General features: G+C 42.5%; 1 protein-coding gene across 1 annotated transcript; it reads right to left on the reverse strand.

The window, feature by feature from the left end:
• Positions 1 to 3063: 3063 nt before the first annotated feature.
• Positions 3064 to 18136, reverse strand: KNSTRN (kinetochore localized astrin (SPAG5) binding protein). The gene is made up of 9 exons (XM_080666959.1): positions 18007 to 18136; positions 17727 to 17821; positions 8127 to 8259; positions 7331 to 7378; positions 6388 to 6493; positions 6167 to 6260; positions 5179 to 5234; positions 4333 to 4407; positions 3064 to 3808 (listed from the first exon to the last, which is right to left on the reverse strand). The coding sequence occupies exons 2-9, from the start codon at positions 17794 to 17796 to the stop codon at positions 3677 to 3679; spliced, it is 714 nt and encodes a 237-aa protein (XP_080523085.1). The 5' UTR covers positions 17797 to 17821; positions 18007 to 18136; the 3' UTR covers positions 3064 to 3676.
• Positions 18137 to 18720: the final 584 nt, after the last annotated feature.

An 18720-nucleotide genomic window follows, 5' to 3' on the forward strand; every position in this document is an offset into this window, starting at 1 on the left:
CCTTTCACTGCTGGTGGGAATGTAGACTGGTACAACCACTATGGAAAGCAGTTTGGTGATTCCTCAAAAAATTAAGAATAGAGCTACCATATGACCCATCAGTCCTTCTCCTGGGTATATACCTGAAAAACTCGAAATCATGTATTCACAAAGATATATGCACCCCTATGTTCACTGCAGCATTATTCACGGTGGCCAAGACATGGAAACAACCAAAGTGCCCTGTGATAGAGGACTGGATAAAGAAGATGTGGTACATATACACAATGGAATATTACTCAGCCATAAGAAAGGATGAAATAGCGCCATTTGCAACAACATTGATGGACCTTGAGAACGTTATGCGAAGTGAAGTAAGTCAGTGAGGAAAAGCTAAGAACCATATGACTTCACTCATATGTGGGATATAAAACTGACTCATGAACACAAACAGCAGTGTGGTGGTTGCCAGAGGGAAGGGTGGGGAGCGGGGAGAAAGGGGATTCTAATATATGGTGACGGGAGATTTGACTTTGGGTGGTGGGCACATGGTGCAATATACAGATCTTGTAACATAAAAACCCACACCTGAAACTTATATGTTCATGTTGACCAATGTCACCCCAATCAATTTAATTAAAAATTAAATGCTTCCCCTTCACTCCAGTATAAAAAGGTCATTTGCATGGGTGCAAAAATAGAAATGCTTGCAGAGTACCAAAAGAAGTTAAATATGATAGAACCAAATGACTACAAAGAAAGGGCCTCAGAGGTTGGAGGTATCCAAAAGGGGGAAACAAAAACTAATTAGAACATAGACGATACTAAGGATATTTTCTCTGTGTGCTCATTTAATATATTTTTAACGTTTAGAACAGGGATATGGGATATCTCTACGTTTAATATTTTTTTCAACAATGCTCTGAAGGGACATCTCACTTGAGTGATTCCTTATTTTCAGACTACAAAATGAAACTGGGTTAGAAGTTAGGCAATTGCAAAGGGGACTACAAGATACTGGGATGCATGATAAATGGATATGGGTACTTCTGTGACACTTTTCTGTGAATTTATTTTCTTGAGTTGATCTGAAGTGTATTCTTGCTCTGTGACAAAGGATAGATTTACAACTTAATGCCAGTGCCAGTGAATTGCTCTGCTCTGGAATTTTTTTTTTTTATCAGCTAATAAGAGCAAGCAAACTGTAGAGACATTTGATAATAAAATTTTTTAAATAAAAATATTTATTACTGAGACAATAAGGGCATCATGAACTGAGAAAGTTGGAAACCTCTGGCCTAAATTATAAAAGCCCACACTTCTGTTGGGGGGTTACTGGGGGGATGAGGACACATATGTAATACCTTAATAAAAAAATTAAAACAACAACAACAAAACCCCTCACACTTCTTAGCCTGGCATTCAAGGTTCAAAACTTCTGGTACCACCACATACCTTTTACCCTCATTATTCCCTGGCTCAAATTTTTCTCCAATACTTGTTTGTTGTTTGACCTTGGGTGAATCAATTTAACTTCTCTGAGCTATCTCCCCAGCTATAAAATGGAGTAATAGTGCTTACCTTGTATGCTTATAATGAGGATTGCATGAGAATATACACTAGGAACATAGATACATTTGCATATTACAAATGTTCAATTAAATGTCAGACATAATCCCTTCTCATATTGAACCCTCTGAACAGCCCAGTGTTCTAAGTTCCCCAAAACTCATCTGGATAACGCCCCCAACCTCCCTCTCCCCTGTTCTTTCAATCTTTCGTGATTTTATTTTCCCCCTGGAGTTTCCAACTATCCTGCCACTCTTGCCAATTCTCGTGTTCACCAACTTGGAAGGTCCTCAACTTTTTTGCCAGCCTCTCCAAATGTCAATCTACCTCCTCCATAAGCCTAGCCCACAGTTAACTACTATAGAACACAACTGTATCACACCAATTGTTGATAAAGTATTGCCTTTTGTTATTTAACTTATGACCTGCACATTTTTTGTTTCACCAAATAAGATTGTAAGCTTATTAAAGTTTCCTATAGCAACTAGCAAAGCGGAGGGTGCAGATCACTATTTGCTGGTTTATGCATGAATCTGTTCAGGCTCCAGATCAGATAAAGTCACATGTACAAGAGACAAGATGGAACAGCACAGGTCAGAGGGAATAAAGGCAAGAGTGCACAAACGCTGGCTGGTGGTGCAAAGCAGCACCATGACGTGAAAGCCCCTTGGTGAGACCAGGCCACGAGAGCAGGGTCTCTACACTGGGGCAGATGAGTAAAGGGAGACATTAAGATCATTACATTCCCGGGCCTTAACTAGGGAGGCATGACAAGGTGAGGATCCCACAACTGAGTTTCCCACCCTCTCCTTCCAAAAAGGAAGTAAAACTTTTTGGGGGCCTTAAATAGCAATTACAAATTCATTTGCTGTAAACAATCTTTTAAACTATAAATATCTTGAAAATGGATAGAAGACAATGTTCAGCCCCTCTCATTGGTGAGAATTATTTAACTGGATTTCCCCCCCTCAAAATATTTGGGACATAACCAACTGCATGAACATTTGTGTCTGAAGGCAAAAAAAAATTTAGCCCTGTAAGTTAGGGTTGTGGCATTAATGGGTGGCTCTGGGCAACCTCAGCAATGCTGAATGGTGGATGGGTTTGGTGAAAAAATTGCAGAAAAGAAAGGGAGCTGGCCAACGACTGCCTTGTCTAAGAAATGAAATATGGCTGTGCCTTTGGTAAACCAGGGTGGGGCGGCCCATGGACGTCAGTTGATTAAGGATCCATGAAGCCAGGTCCAGGATTGGCTGTGCAGAGCAAATAGCAGGAACATAATCATGCTCAGGAGTACAGGGAGAATAGGCAGCTACAAATCTGGTGGGTGGAGTCTGGCCCACTGCTGCAAACGGAACGCCCTCAGAAGGCCTGGGAAGAAGGGGTTGGTAGGCATGGAGCACTTAATGAGTGGAAGGAAAAGATTCTGGATTAAATTAGAGGTGTGAACTTGCCTACATTAGTTCAATAGTCAGTGAATATATTTAAGTTAAAAGGCTATTTTCACTTCTCATTGCAATCTGAAGTTACAGAAATATTTATTTTAAAATTAGCACTTTATATATATACATATTAAAAACACAGAAGTGATTTAGATTAAAAGCTCCAAAGTGTATTGTTTCAGTTGGTGTCATTGCTATCTATACCTTCACCCCATTTATTAAGCCATTTCAAGTGACTTTAAGTTCCCATGTGTCCAAATCAGAAGGGCCTGCATGGCTCCTCAGTGGCGTTTCCTGTGGAGCACCTTTGCCCCACAGAACGATTCAGGGTTTCTCCCCGCACATCTGAATGTGACCTTTTGGATCCTCTGGCTGTGGCTGGTTTAGTCTCCTGTTTCTAACAGTGGGTTGCTTTGCTGCCTACGAGTTGATCCAAGCTTCCAGGTGCCCTTCTTGTCGACCTCAATTACGTACACGTGAGGTTCAGAGAGCTGGCCAATCTGACTAGTGGGAACACTTTCTCAAAAGGAGGAACTGCCATTCCAGCATAAACTATCCTTAATCCTACTGCACAAACTGATTTAATTCTTGGAATGGTGAAGATCACGGCCAAGAAGCAGATGTCCTTAGTGGCTTCCTCTGAGAGTTAATCCCCAAGAGAGAGCCATCTGGCCACTTGCTTTTTATCACATTTCTAATAGCTGCTCCATTTCCTCAAGGGCTGTTGTAAAATCATTTACTTGGCTGTTACATAAGGTCTGCTGTTCTAGGAACCGGGCCCTCTCTTCTTCTTTCATCTTCAACTTTACTTTTAAGGCCTGTTTGGAAAGATATTAAAAAAGACAAAAACAAACAAAAACTTTGAAACATCATGCTTCTGTTCTGTCCCATTAAGAAAGAATTCTCTGTATTTGTAGGGGAATTGAATTCTCTTTGCCAATTTTCTGTAAATCTAAAATTATTACAAAATAGTTTATTAAAAATAAATAAGAGAGAGCCCTCCAACCCTAGCTGGTTGGCTCAGTGGCTAGAGTGTTGGCCTGTGGACTGAAGGGTCCCGGGTTTGATTCTGGTCAAGGGCACATACCTTGGTTGCAAGCTCCTGGCCTTGGTCGGGGGCATGTGGGAGGCAACCAATCAATGTGTCTCTCTCACATCTGTGTTTCTCTCTCTCTCTCTCTTCCACTCTCTCTAAAAATCAATGGAAAAATATCCTTGGGTAAGGATTTGAAAGAAAGAGAGAGAGAGAGAGAGAGAGAAAGAGAGAGAGAGAGAGAGAACCCTCTATATATCTATGTAGCAGGAATGGTAATTTTGCCTCAGGGTGATGTCTGCCTCTCACCTGTAACTCCTCCATCTGCTTTCTTGCTGTTTCGTTAAAAAGCTTCAATTCATCTTGCAAAGTTTCTAACAGCAACTAAGAGGAAAGTACAATTAGTAAAACAAAGTATAAATCTTCATTGGTATGCGAACATTTTCTTCATATAAACTAATCTCTTTGTATAAAAGGGGAGCTGAATTAGATGACTGTTAACGTCATTCAGCCATTGGCTGTGTCCACACACATCTGGGTTCTCCACTGGACACCCTGGAGGAACTCAGTCTCCAGGAGGGACGAAGGATTATCCCACTTCCATGGGTTCTGCCACACAAGCAACATGAACACACATACCCACTGAAGGGGTGACTAATTACCTGGGAGAGCTGAGGATGGTTCCATATCTAGTGCTCTATGACAGTAAGATGCAACTCACAGAAGCTCAAGAGACTTTAGCAGGGTCCCAAACAATTACCTTCCTACCTCAGGGAAGGAGCCAAAGAGAAGCCAAATTTCACTCAGGCAGAACCTTTTCATTATCTAGTTCTCAGCGGAGGAGTAAGGAGAGAAATTGGTCTGGGGTAAAACATGAAACCAGAATGCTCTGTCTACTGGTCTGTCCTGCTATGTGTTTAAAGTAGTACATTTTCAACTCAGACTCACTCATATTTGCAAGCACAGGTCACCTGCCAAGTAAAATATGCTCTTTCGAGTACATATCCACCACTCTCTTCTTCCACCTCCTGGGTCCCAAAGGCTGCTTCTCGGGGTTTACTGAGCACATGGCAGCGATCTCCTAGAGCTGCAGAGCCCCGTGGGCCCTCGGCCCGCAGTCCCTCGGCCTTCGCCCACTCACACCCAGGCCCTCACCATTGAGTCCATGTGATCCGGGTTGGATTCTTGCTGTGATTCCAGGGTTTCACTGTCTAAATGTAATGGAGACAACAAAATTAGCCTCGCTTAGGGAACTGTACCTTCCACAAAATAAACAACCAAAAATACCCTCTAGGACAAGCACAAGAGTTTTCATGAGGGAGACTTCTCTAGGCAGCTGCTCCTGACTCCCCCGAGTTTTCACCCTGGCTCTGTGGCCCACGCCTGCCTCGAGATATATTTTAGCCCCTTCCTTTCTATGTTTGGATATGGCCAAAAATTCATTCTGCTCTCTCCTCAGAAAATTTGTCCAAAGGCAATGTATAGTTTTGTTTACAAAACACAAAACAATTTTTTAAAGTTTTTTAGGCCTTAAATATAATTGATAAAAGTAGTGCATACACACAATAAAGTAATATAAAAACATATGTGAAGAATATATCCTAAACTGTACAGTTAACCAGTAGCATTCAGTCAGCATTCCTTAATTCAAAGAAGCCTGGGGTCCTTCCCTGGGATGCTCAGGCCCCTCAGCTCCGCCTGAGGCCCCCTCCCAGTCTCTGGGCAAGTCCTTCTTGTGCTCTCCTCTCTGCTCTAGACTGATCGCTGGGGAGAGGGTCAGAGCAGGAGTCCCACTTTAACCACTGGGATTCTGCCAATTAGCCAGAAACAGTATCATCTCTCTTCCCACTTGAGAAAGTTAACTGTATGCTACCTATCTTGAAAGAAATAAAATATTTCTGGTCTAATTTGCAAGGTCATACTTTTGGGCACCAAAGTGTTCAGATAAGAAAGCGATAATCCTCTCTCCACAACCACCTGGAATCGGTCAGGCACAGTCAGCATCAGCAGAGAAAAAAAGGTGCTCCAAACCTCTGCACGCCTAGGCCAGCTGCTGCCACGCTGGACCCTGACACACAGCCCAGAACCACCCCAGCGGGGCACGCACACTGGTTCCTTTGAAGGCTGCTGTGCTTTTTCTTACTTGGGTTGAGGCCCTTGCTCTCCAAAATCGCCAAACTGTTGTCCTGAAACTTCTGCAGCAGCTCCACCTTTTCAGTCAGGTCCTTCAGTTTGCCCTATGGGGTGCCATGCAGACACATCAGGCCCATGCTACTCCGCAGGGGTGGTCTGAGGGGCTGTCCCTCGGGGTTCTACATGCATCACCCAGTGCTGCTGATGGCACAGGACTGCTGGGTCTCTCACCTGAGTTTCAGTCAACTTCTGGTGTAACTGCTTGTTGACAGCCTCTAAGATCTGGTTCTTATCCTTGAGCTCTTCCTCTGACTTCTGCTTACTCAGTGGCCTGTAGCTGTAATGATAATTGTACTTATATGAAGTGGTGGGGGGTAAAGAGTATGGACTGGGTAGTCTCACAAACAGGCGTTCGAATCCTGGCTTCAGCACATAGTGGTATATGACCTTCAGTGAGTTGCATAACCTCTCTGAGGCTCAGTTTCCTTATTTCCAGAATTAGGATAATACCTACCTCTCATAATGTTATTATTGTGAAGAATAAGAGAAAGAATACATGTACCATTCTTAGCACACTACTGACACATGGTAAACATTTAATTATTAAGAGCCATTATCACCATTAATATTAAACGTTCTTTTTCAATTTCTCAGAGTTCTTCTTGGATAGAGTTTTGTTTTCAGAACTTTTAAAACATGCCCAGACTTGGAATTAGAACCTATTTCTACAGAATTTTCAGCTTATATTATTTCTGTCTTCAGGACTGCAAAATGTCCAAGCTAGCCTCCACGACAAAGGATAGGTCCTTCTCCTGGATTCCTCCTTCACCAGTACCAGTAGCACCACCAGAAATACCATCTTGAAATTGTTAACTACACGCAGCCCCTCCGATCTTGAAGGCTTCATACTTCTGTTGAGAGGGCACAGCTGGGTTTGACTTCTGGTCAGCAGTGGTCCTGGCACAGAGCCCCAAAAGCTCTTGACTGGCACTCAAGAAGGCAGCTTCACTAATCGTGCCCTGATAGTGTTTCTCAAATCTAGCTGTGCCTCACCCCTGAAAATTCCATTCAGATTTCTGGGTGGCACCCAGACTGTAACACATTAAACAAGTCCCAAAAAATCCTGCACAATCCACTAACATGGTGCCCAACCTTCATTTATCCTGATGCTCACCTCTTTTTGATGTTCTTCTTGATGGCAGTATCTGCAGCTTTCCCCTGCCTAGTGGAGCAAAGACAAAGAAATCAGAATGTAACTTGACTTATTGTGGCAAACATTTTGCAGTATGTACACATATCACATCATTATGCTGTATACTTGAAACTATAATGTAGTCAATGCCTTAATTAAAAACCAACAACAAAGGAATCAAGCCGAGAATTGTAACATGTTGTTCTATGTGTTGTGAACAAAGCAGAACAGAGAGGCTGGTTTTCTGAGGAAAGAACCAGAGATTTTAAACAATGCGAATAACACAAGACTGAGAAGCTCTGAAGCCCATGCACTTTGTTTCAGCCCAGATTATTGAAAAGGGCTTATTAATAATGAACTCCCCTTCTGCTCAAAAATGAACGGCCTTCTCATGTCAACCTCACTTACATGGGGACTGAGCACTGGGTGGAGGGACACACATGCGCACTGGCCTGGACTGTGCTCAGACCAGCAACACAGGCTAACAACTAGCCCACGCACCGTGACTATCATTTAGGGCTGGGGTATGACCACAGTAGGGCCATTGTACACTCCGAGCAGTGGTGAGAAGGGGAAGGGTGTCTCTTAGCATAACCCTTGCTGTGCCTCTTCAGAACTGATCGACGTGGAAGGTCCTGACAAACAGCTCAGCAATGCGGCATTGCTCCAGGTCCCTGACTCCAGGCTCAGTGTTGAGGTGCCTTGCGCTCTCAAACGCCCCACTTTCTAATTCTTGGTACTGAGCAATTTCTAACTGGATACCAATGATCTGACCCACCCATTCTCTCGTCTCGGTTTGATGACTTTCATTACATCATTTTCTGAAACTCCTGAATGAAGAGATCTGGAAACATCGACTTCTTTAGACTTCACAGGTAATAAGCTCTTAGAAGTGGCTCGAGTTTGTGTGTCTGCAAAGGAAAACAGGAGAGTGAAAACTTAAGCAGAGTTCCATTCTAAGTTGTCAGAAACCAGTATTTCATTCTGGCCCATCTCAATTTGTGAAGATTGAACCAGCGACCTTTTGGTGCATGGATTGACACTCAACCACTGAGCCACATGGGCTTCCATTGATCTTAGAGAGAGTAGAAGGGAGGGAAAATGGAGGAATAGGGAGAGAGACAGAGAAACATCAATGTGAGAGAGACACATCGACTGGCTGCCTCCCACACGCCCTGATGGGGGCTGGGATTGAACCCGCAACCAAGGCACATGCCCTTGACCAGGAATTGAGTCTAAGGCACTTTGGTCCGAGGGCCAACACTCTAACCACTTAGCAAAACTGGCCAGGGCTAAAACAAATGCTTTAAATGTAACAGTGCAGTGTGTTTAAGGGTAGCCAAAAGCTTCATGACCTATCAAATGGAATGGCCAGCCGGTATAAAGTGAAGGTTGACACAAGCAAAGAGCTAAATAAAAGGCCGTGTAGCAGTCAGCAGGGCAAAACACCGTAGATTCCATCAAACACCAGAAGAATCAAGCCATCTTGTTAAGCTCCTAGGCACTCTGCACACTCTCCGGAGAATACACTCAAACCGCTTTGAGTTTCTCTTTTAAATATCGCTTTAGTTGTTTTCACCAGACTGTCTCCCTAACTACTCAAAAATGTGTCTTGTGTCCCAGCGCTTAGGAGAGTATCTGGCATACCTACAGGTTCAATACCTGCTTGTTGAATAAGTGGTATACTTCACAGTTTCATGGATTGTTCATAGATCATCTCTAAATAATCTCCTCTAGTATTCTTTCCTTCTTCCATGCTGATTACCTTTACCGCCAGCCTTTTACTTTGTTTACCCTTCATTAAGCTCAGAGATTCCCTATCTGGCATTCTGTTCTGATCCTTTTGCCAGGCTATTGTCAGATAAGCAGAGAAATGGCCCTGCCATGACTCTTCTTCCCCACAAGAGAGTATTTTTCCCCTAACCCTTATGCTACCCTATCCTCTACCACACTTTTTACCATTTATATTCCATACCAAATTCAAGTAATAACTTCTTCTGGAATTAAAAATACTCCCTCCCTGCCCCCACGATTTTCTAGTTTATACTAATTTTTACTTTGTTCATTGTAAAATGGCCCCTTTAAGCTTAACCTAAATAAAAAGCCATAATAATGAAATCAAGTTGAAAAAATGAGGTACAAAGCACTGGATCACAGGGATTAGGAAATTTTGTATTCATATTTGAAAGAAATTTTATTTTGATGACTCTAACTGCATAAGTTTGTAATAAATATTTCTCAGGTTAACAAATTATTTCATTTATAGTACACTCACTGGCACTTACACTCTATTTTCCATACTTTTATCCACAAAACAAAGATTAAATGGGTTCTTCATGAGGTCTCTGTCTGAAATAAAAGATAACTGTGGGGGAATGTATTTACCTTCTCCTCTCTCAAGTATTTGTAAGTTATTCATAATAACAAATCCACCCCATGTAAAAAGGTGTTAAACCATAAATTCATTGACTGTAATTAGTTCCAATAACCCCTATTTACTAGAACCTAAGGATTTCATTGTTGAAAAATCTAGCAGGATTTAACAAAGACTGTCTTCTTAAAATGAGAGATACTAGGGGGGAAACTGAATGCTGGTGTTCAAAAAGGAAAGGGGTCTTGTTTTCCAATGCAAATCGTTTCCTACCTTTGGATTTTGTTTTTTTATGTGTATTTGGTACCCAGTCTTAAAACTAAAACTTGAAGTTACGTAAAACTTGGGAATGATGTAAGCCATCATGGCAGAGTGAGAAGACTCCTTTGTTTCTCCCCATTAGATTATCATTAGATTTAAAAAAAAGAGGGAATGAAGGAGGAAAAAAATCATAGAAAACCACCAAATTAAAATATGAGAGAGAATCGCAAGGGAAAAGAAACAGTAGAGACATAGAGTAACCAGAAAACAAAGTGTAAAATGGCTGTTGCTATGTTCTCATATGTCGATAATCACCCTAACTGTAAATGGACTAAACTCACCAATCAAAAGGCATAGAGTAACGAGATGGATTACAAAAGAACAAACTATATATTGCCTGCAGGAGACTCAGCTCCAAAGGTAAACATAGGCTTAAAGAGAAGGAGTGGAAGATGACACTCCAAGCAAATGGCATTCAGAGAAAAAAGCAGGTGTAGCAGTACCTATATGGGACAAAATAGATTTCAAAATAAAAAGGTAGAGAGATACAAAGACGGACATTTTATAATGATAAAGGGGATAATTCATCAAGAAGACATAATACTTATCAATACATATGTACCAAACCTGGGAACACCAAAACATATAAAGCAATTACTAACAGACTTAAAGGAAGAAACTGACAAAATTGCAATTATAATAGGCGACCTGAACACCCCTGGATGATGATGCAAAGGATAGATCATCCAGACAGAAAGTCAATAAGGAAATACTGCCTTAAATGACACATTAGACCAAATGGACTTAATTGATATTTATGGAACTTTCCATCTCCAAATACTAGAATACACATTCTCAAGTGCACATGGGAATTCTCAAGACAGACTATATGTTAGCGCACAAAACTAGTCTCAATAAATTTAAGAATGAAATCATACCAAGCATATTTTCTGACCACATGGTATGAAACTGGAAATTAACTACAGGAAGAAAGCTGGAAAAATCATAAATGTGTGTAGACAGCGCCTGGGAAGGCACATGGGCATTTCTTTAATTACTGTCAGCTGAATTCAGGGCGATAGGCAGAGCCACGCCCTGGGAATATGCTTCCCCAAAGAGGCTGGACATGTTATCAGCTTGGCCTTCATTTCAGCCCAGGTGTCGGGAGTGGGCTTTGATATGTAAATCCAGGCAAGCACCAGGAATGCTCGGGCCTACTCAAGAATGCAAATAAGCTCCTTTGATCCTAAGTTTTGGTGTTACTTCCTGGTATTTGGGGGTATAAAAATAAATGCGCTGCGTGGGCTCAGGGTCCCTGCCTCTCTATCAGAGGTGGCAGCGGTTCCACCCAGCTCCCAGCTTTTTAAATCTATCTCTGCATCTTATTTCTTTCTTTCATTCTTTCTTTTATTTCTCAATCCCTGGCCGCCTCCACTTAGAACCGGTTCGTTAATCTCTCTAGATCCCTGCCATATCTGGCCCCCCGCCGTATCTGGCCCCCGCAATGTGGAGATTAAACAGCATGCTACTGAATTACTACTGGGTCAAAGAAAAAATAAGAGACCAAAAAATATATAGAGACAAATGAAAATGAAGATATGATGTAACAAAATTTTAGGGGTGCAGCAAAAGCACGAAGAGGGATGTTTATACCATTACAGGCCTACCTCAAGAAACAAGAAAAACTCAATAGACAATCTTTTTTTTGTAATTGATTAAGGTATTACATATGTGTCCTTATCCCCCCGTTACCCCCCACCTCCACTTCTGTTCATGCCCTCATCCCCCAACCCGTGTCTATGTCCATTGGTTATAATCTAACATTATACCTTAAAGAACTAGAAAAAGAAGAAATGAGGCACAAAGTCAGTGGAAGGAAGTAATAAAAATAGAGCAATAAATAGAGAAAAGATAATAGAAAAAAAATAATAAAATGAAGAACTGGTTCTTTGAAAAGATAAACAAACACTGGCTAAAAGAGAAAAGAGAGAAGACTCAAATAAATAAAATCAGAAATGAAAGAGGAAGTTACAATGGACACTGCAGAAATACAAAGGATTATACTAGAATACTATGAAAGGATATACACCACCAAACTCAATAACCTAGGAAAAATGTACAAATTCTTAGAAATATTCAACCTCCCTAGACTGAACCATGAAGAAGTGAAAAATGCATATAGATGGATCCTTAGTAAGGAAATTGAAACAATAATAAAAAAAACCTCTTAAAAAACAAAAGTCCAGGACCTGAAGGCTTCACTGGTGAATTCCACCAAGTATTCAAAGAAAATTTAATACCAATCCTTCTCAAAAAATTGAAGAGAGAAGAGAGAAAACTTCCTAATTCATTTTGAGGTCAACATTAATTACCCTGATACCAAAACCAAAACCAGGCAAGGATCTCTCTCTCTCTCTCTCTCTCTCTCTCACAAACACACACACACACACACACACACACACACACACACACACACACACACACATCCTACAGGCCAGTATCTCTGATAAACACAGATGCAAACCCTAAACAAAATACTAGCAAATTGAATACAGCAATATATTAAAAGAATCGTAAGTCATGATCAAGTGAGGTTCATTCCTGGGATGCAAGGATGGTTCAACATCCATAAACCAATCAATCTACACCAGGGGTGGGCAAACTTTTTGACTCGAGGGCCACAATGGGTTCTTAAACTGGACCGGAGGGCCAGAACAAAAGCATGGATGGAGTGTTTGTGTGAACTAATATAAATTCAAAGTAAACATCATTACATAAAAGGGTACGGTCTTTTTTTTTTTTATTTCAATAGTTTTATTCATTTCAAACATTTTAACAAGAAGAATGTAAACACTAATTATTATAATTTGAAACTTCAAAAAATGGAGGAATCATAGCACAATAACATACCTTATGTTGAAGATGGCAAAGGCAAAATAAAATTGCCTAACAAAGGAAAGGTACAAAAGCCTTTCAAATTAAACTTAAATATAATAAAATAATTTAAAACTAAAACAAATAGAAAAGAACAAAATGTGTAAACAGTAAATGCGGTTAGTGGCCACGGTAGCGTTACTGATACCGCATCCATATCAGCAAAAAAATGCAACCGCAGTATGGCTAGTGTGACATGTCCTCTGTGTGTCTTTTTCCCTGCTGCGTGCGTCCACAGTGGGAAAAAAAACTGCAGTGGATACAAGCCCTAAAAGCTGAAAGTCTTTGTTGTTTTATTAACAAGTCATTGATGTACAGAATGTGGGAACAGGAAAAAATTGTGTTTGAGTAGAGCTCTTAATCTTACCTCAGAAAGGCTCTGATACTGTGCTCTCCAGGGGCGTGTCTCCCTACATCACCACGATAACGTGTCTACGCATTCCCGAGGTGATGTCGCATTCCCGAGGTGATGTCGGGAGCCGCGTCCGCGGGCATTACAAGGAGCCTCTGGAAGATTGAGAGGTTGTTCCTTCTACTGAATGGGCGGATATAAATCCACCCACTCAGAAGAAGGAGCTGCGGCCGTGTTTCCCGATGTTGCCATGTTAACACTGCTGCTGGTGAAGGAGCGGAGGGGAGAGCAAGAGAACCCACCGCTCTTTCGGCTCCGCGGGCCGGATAGAACAGCCAAACGGGCCGGATCCGCCCCGCGGGCTGTAGTTTGCTCACGGCTGATCTACACTAATAAAAGTGAAAGACACAAATTGACCATATCTCCGCGACGTCCACTAGCCAATCAGGAGTATGCAAATTAACCCAACAAAATGGCGGGCTAATTTGCATATACAGACATGGAGCGAAGACTGAAGACAGAAGTCTCCTCTGCAGCTGGAGCCAAGCCTGAAGGCTGAAGGCTTGGCTCCATTGCGGCCCAGGTCCCGGAGGAAAACTGGTGCCGGCAGCCAGGGGAAGGAAGGTCTATTGCACATATCTTTGCGCAATGGGCCTCTAGTCCTATATAATAAAAGCCCAGCGACTGAAACAGTGGAACGACCAGAACGGCCCCACCCCTCAGCGAGTGGTTAGGGGTAATCAGGCAGGTAGGCAAGTGGTTAGGGGCAATCAGGCAGGCTGGCAGAGTGGTTAGGGGCGATCAGGCAGGCAGGTGAGTGGTTAGGGGCAATCAGGCAGGCAGGCAAAGTGGTTAGGGACGATCAGGCAGAGTGGTTATTGGCGATCAGGCAGGCAGGCGAGTGGTTGGGGCGATCAGGCAGGCAGGCAGGCAGAGTGGTTAGTGGCAATCAGGCAGGCAGGCGAGCAGTTAGGAGCCAGCAGTCCTAGATTGCTAGAGGGATGTCTGACTGCCAGCTTAGGCCCGATCTGCAGGGATCCCTGTGGGATCAGGCCTAAACTGGCAGTTGCACATCCCCTGAAAGGTCCTGAATTGCAAGAGGGTGCAGGCTGGGCTGAGGGACCCCTCCGCGCACCCCCTTCACGAATTTCGTGCACTGGGCCTCTATTGTGATTACAACTATAGGTACAGAAAAAGCATTTGACAAGTTATAACATCCATTTATAGATGGTATAGAAGGAAATAAAATGGGTATAGAAGGAAAGTACCTCAACATTATGAAGTCCATTATGACAAACCCTCAGGTAACATCATACTCAATGGTGAGAAACTGAAAACTTTTCCTGTAAGATCAGGAACAAGACAAGGATGCCCACTCTCATCACTGCTATTCAATAGTACTGAAAGTCCTAGCCAGAGCAATTAAACAAAAAGAAAGAAAAGGCATCCAAATTGGGAATGAAGAAGTAAAACTGACACTACTTGCAGATGACATGACTCTACATACAGAAGACCCTAAAGATCCCACCAAAAAACTATTAGAAACAACAAATACAGCAAAGTTGCAGGATACAAAATCAAGACAAAGACCTGTTGTATTTCCATATACTAACAACAAAATATCTGAAAGAGAAATGAAGAAAACAATCCCATTTATGATCACAAAAAAAAAACCTAAGAATAAAGTTGGGAGATAAAGAATCTGTACAATAAAAACTACAAAACACTGTTGAAAGATTTAATGCAATCCCTATCAAAAATCCCAATGGCTTTTTCACAGTAATAGAATAAAAAAATCCTCAGATTTGTATGGAATCACAAAAGATTCCCAAATAGCCAAAGCAATCCTGAGAAAAAAGGATAAATTATACTACAAAGCTACAATAATTAAAACAACATGGTTTTGGCAGAAAATTAGACACACAGACCAATAGAACAATATTGAGAGCCCAGAAATAAATCTACACACATATGGGCAACCAATTTTCAACAAAGGAGCCAAAGAGATATAAGGGAGAAAGGAAAGTCTCTTTAACACAGTTGGGAAAACTGGAAAGCCACTTGCAAAAGAATGAGACTTAGACTGCTATTTGACACCATACACAAAAACTTGTAAGACCTGAAACAATAAAATACATAGAAAGAAACATAGGCACTAAACTTATGGATCTTGGTCAAAGAGGGTTTTTGGTGAACTTGACCCCAAATGCAAGGGAAGTAAAAGCAAAAATAAATGACTGGGACTATATCAAATTAAAAAGCTTCTGCACAGCAAAAGAAACCATAACAAAACAAAAAGGCATCCAACAGAATGGGAACAATACCTCTGATAAGGGGTTAATATCTGAAATATATAAAGAACTCATACAAATAACAACAAAAACAATCCTACTTAAAAAATGGGCAGAAGACCTGAATAAGCACTTTTATAAGGAAGTCACATATGACCAACAGAAAAATGAAAAGATGCTCAATATCACTAGTTATAAGGGAAATGTAAAGCAAAACATAATGAGATACCTCCTCACACCTGTTAGAATGGCTATAATCAATAAGACAAAAAATAAGTGTTGGAGAGGCTATGGAGAAAAGGGAACCCTCGTATACTTCTGGTGGGAATGTAAACTGGTGCAGCCACTATGAAAAACTGTATGGAGGCTCCTCAAAAAATTAACAGAGCTACTATATGAGCCAGCAATACCTCTTCTGGGTATACATACCTTAAAAATGTGAAAACACTTATTTGTAAAGCCATATGTACCACTCACTGCATTCACTGTAGCACTATTCACAATAGTCAAGACATGGAAACAACCTACGACATGTGTCCTTCAACCGATGATTGGAAAAACACAATATGGTACATATATACAATGGAATACTATTCAGCCGTTAAAAAGATGAACTATTGCTATTTGTGACAATATGGATGGATTTTGAGAGTATTATGCTAATTAAGAAGTCAAAGAGAAAAAAGCAACCATATGATTTCACTTGTATGTGGGATATAAACAAAAAGCAACAAACAAAACAAACAAAAAACCAAATTCATTGATGCAGACAACAGAATGGTGGTTACTAGAGTGGAAGGGGATCAAATATATTGTGACAGAAGGAGACTAGAGCCTTGCTTGAGTAGCTCAATTGGTTAGAGCGTCGTCCCGATACACCAAGGTTGTGGGTTTAATCCCTGGTCAGGGCACATACAAGAATCAACTCATGAATGCATAAATAAGTGGAACAACAAATTGATGTTTCTTTCTCTTTCTCTCCCCCCCCCCTCTAAAAAAAGCAATCAATAAAAAAATATAGTTATTTTAAAAAAATAGACTTCGGGTTCTGAGCACATAATAAATATACAGATGCTGTATTATAAAGTTGTATACCTGAAATTTATATAATGTTATTAACCAGTTACCCCACTAAATGTAATAAAAAGAAACAAAAAAAACTGAAACGTAAAAACAACCAACTTATGCCCAAAACAAAAACAAAAAGCCTGGAATACGTCTAAAAATGTTAAATTATTGAGGCTACATAAGATCATAAAGCTGGGACAGGGATAGAAAGTAAAGAGATGAAATTTTTCAGCTTGACTGGGGAGAGCCAATCACTCCACACTGACTGAGAGGCACTGCACTCTAAGGGAAAAGCAGCGTAACCAGATGTGGCTCTGGTTCCCCCCGTCACGCCTGGGCCCTATTAATGCCAGGATTACCAGTCAGGTGTTCTGAGACAACAAAAGACAAAGCAGAACAACCCTTAAGCCTTGGGAGAAAAGCCTATTTACTTCACAGGTAAGTCCTGCTACTTCCTCAGCCAGCTGCATGGAGTCATTGGGAAGGGATCTTAGCTGCTTCAAAATCTCCCACAACAGATTCTTAAAAAAAAAAAAAAAATCAAAAAAATCCAGGATTAATTGAATTTGAAAAACAAATACAAGCTAACGACTCGCTCTTCTAAACTTAACTGGACAGTCTACCTGTTCCACAACAGGTTCTAAAGTTTGAAGCTCATTTGGTGCTACAATCTCTAGATTAGGCAGCTGGACACCTGCAGACCGACCTAGGCAATGACTTTCGACCACAGGCCAGGTAACATAAAGCAAGATGGCAAAGCAATCAACCCAATTTAACCATGTATCTTCTCCCAAGTTTCTCGAATGCTCTAGCTGGGCCTGACCCCCCTCTCTCACTTCACTCAAAAAATGTTTATTGAGAATGTACTATATGAGAGACACTGTGCAGATACAAATGTGAACCAGACGCGGTGGGAAACCCTAGTGCTCTCCCCTAAGTATCTTGTTTCTCTCTCCTCCCTGACAACAAACCCAGTCCCTCCAGGGAGCGCAAGTCTGAAAATAAAACTGGGAATTGTTTACAAAGGGATTCCTGCGCCCCTTCCTCCCGGCCACGGATTCGATCCTCCACACTCCCCAGGGGGGAGGTGTGGACACTCACCTGCGAGCGGGCCGCCACTCTGCACCGAGGGGGGCTGCAGTGTGTGCATTGTCTTAACCACGCTGGTCATCGTAACAGGGTGGCCAGGCTTGGCCCTAGAAGGTGGAAGGTGAATATTACCCCGTGGTGGGCCAAAGGACCCCCCCAAGCATGTGAAGGGCCCGGGGAGAGCGCGACCCAGCCTTTGCGGCTCCGGGGAGGAGTAGGGAGAAACTCGTCCATTTCCACCCCAACCCGTCCGCCCTCATCAGCCCAACCCCCTGCCCCGGGAGAGCCGAACCCAGATGCCTGCTGCTCCCGCCGGCAATCCTCGTCGCTCCGATTCAAAAGGTCCTCCGCGGAAACCGCCGCACTGCCGGCCGGGTCTGCCGCCTGGGTTTCAAATGGAAACTTCCGGTGGGCGGGTGGGCGGGGCTGCGGTGCGCGCCCTGGGTGCGGCCATGTTGTACCGCCGGCACTGCCCTGGGCGACGCCTCTGGGGGCTGCCATGCTGTACGGAACGTCCGAGCTGAGGCGCGAGTCCGTTTCCCGTGCGGTGGGTGTTGCAGGAGTCCCTGGGTATGGGCCGGGGAGGGGAGTGGTGCACGTTGTGGACCTGAATGGAGCTATGACCCACCCGGCGTCACTTTCCAGCTCGGGCCGCAAACGCAGCCAAGTTTAGAGCCCATGTCACAATCCTTCTCTTTGTTTGGTCTGTGATGGTCAGGGATATGCCTGATTGCCAGGCGCAAAAGGTAGTTCAGTGGGCGTAAAACTACACGTTGCAGGGTGGGGAGTAGCAGATGAGGTTTGAAGAGGGCCTGTGGGCTGAAATACCTGAGGCACCTACAGGCAATTCTATCTTGATCATTTCACCCTACAAATATCGAGCACCTGCTATGTGCCAGGCCACTACTCTTAAGTGGGCGGGGTGGGGGGGAGGTTGGGAAGGGGGGCGAGAAAGAGGAGAGAGACAAATATTGAGACCTTGGTTCTACGCTCCTGGAGCTTACAA

Source organism: Plecotus auritus, assembly GCF_963455305.1.
Source record: "Plecotus auritus genome assembly, chromosome: 1".
Lineage (NCBI taxonomy): Eukaryota > Metazoa > Chordata > Mammalia > Chiroptera > Vespertilionidae > Plecotus > Plecotus auritus.

Excerpts from the sequence above, each read along its gene's own strand:
- KNSTRN (XM_080666959.1), bottom strand. The coding sequence starts at position 17,796 with ATGACCAGCGTGGTTAAGACAATGCACACACTGCAGCCCCCCTCGGTG. Across the intron at positions 5,235-6,166 it reads GAGCAAGGGCCTCAACCCAA|ACAGTGAAACCCTGGAATCA; the intron begins GTAAGAAAAAGC and ends CATTACATTTAG. Across the intron at positions 4,408-5,178 it reads CGGATCACATGGACTCAATG|TTGCTGTTAGAAACTTTGCA; the intron begins GTGAGGGCCTGG and ends CTTTCCTCTTAG.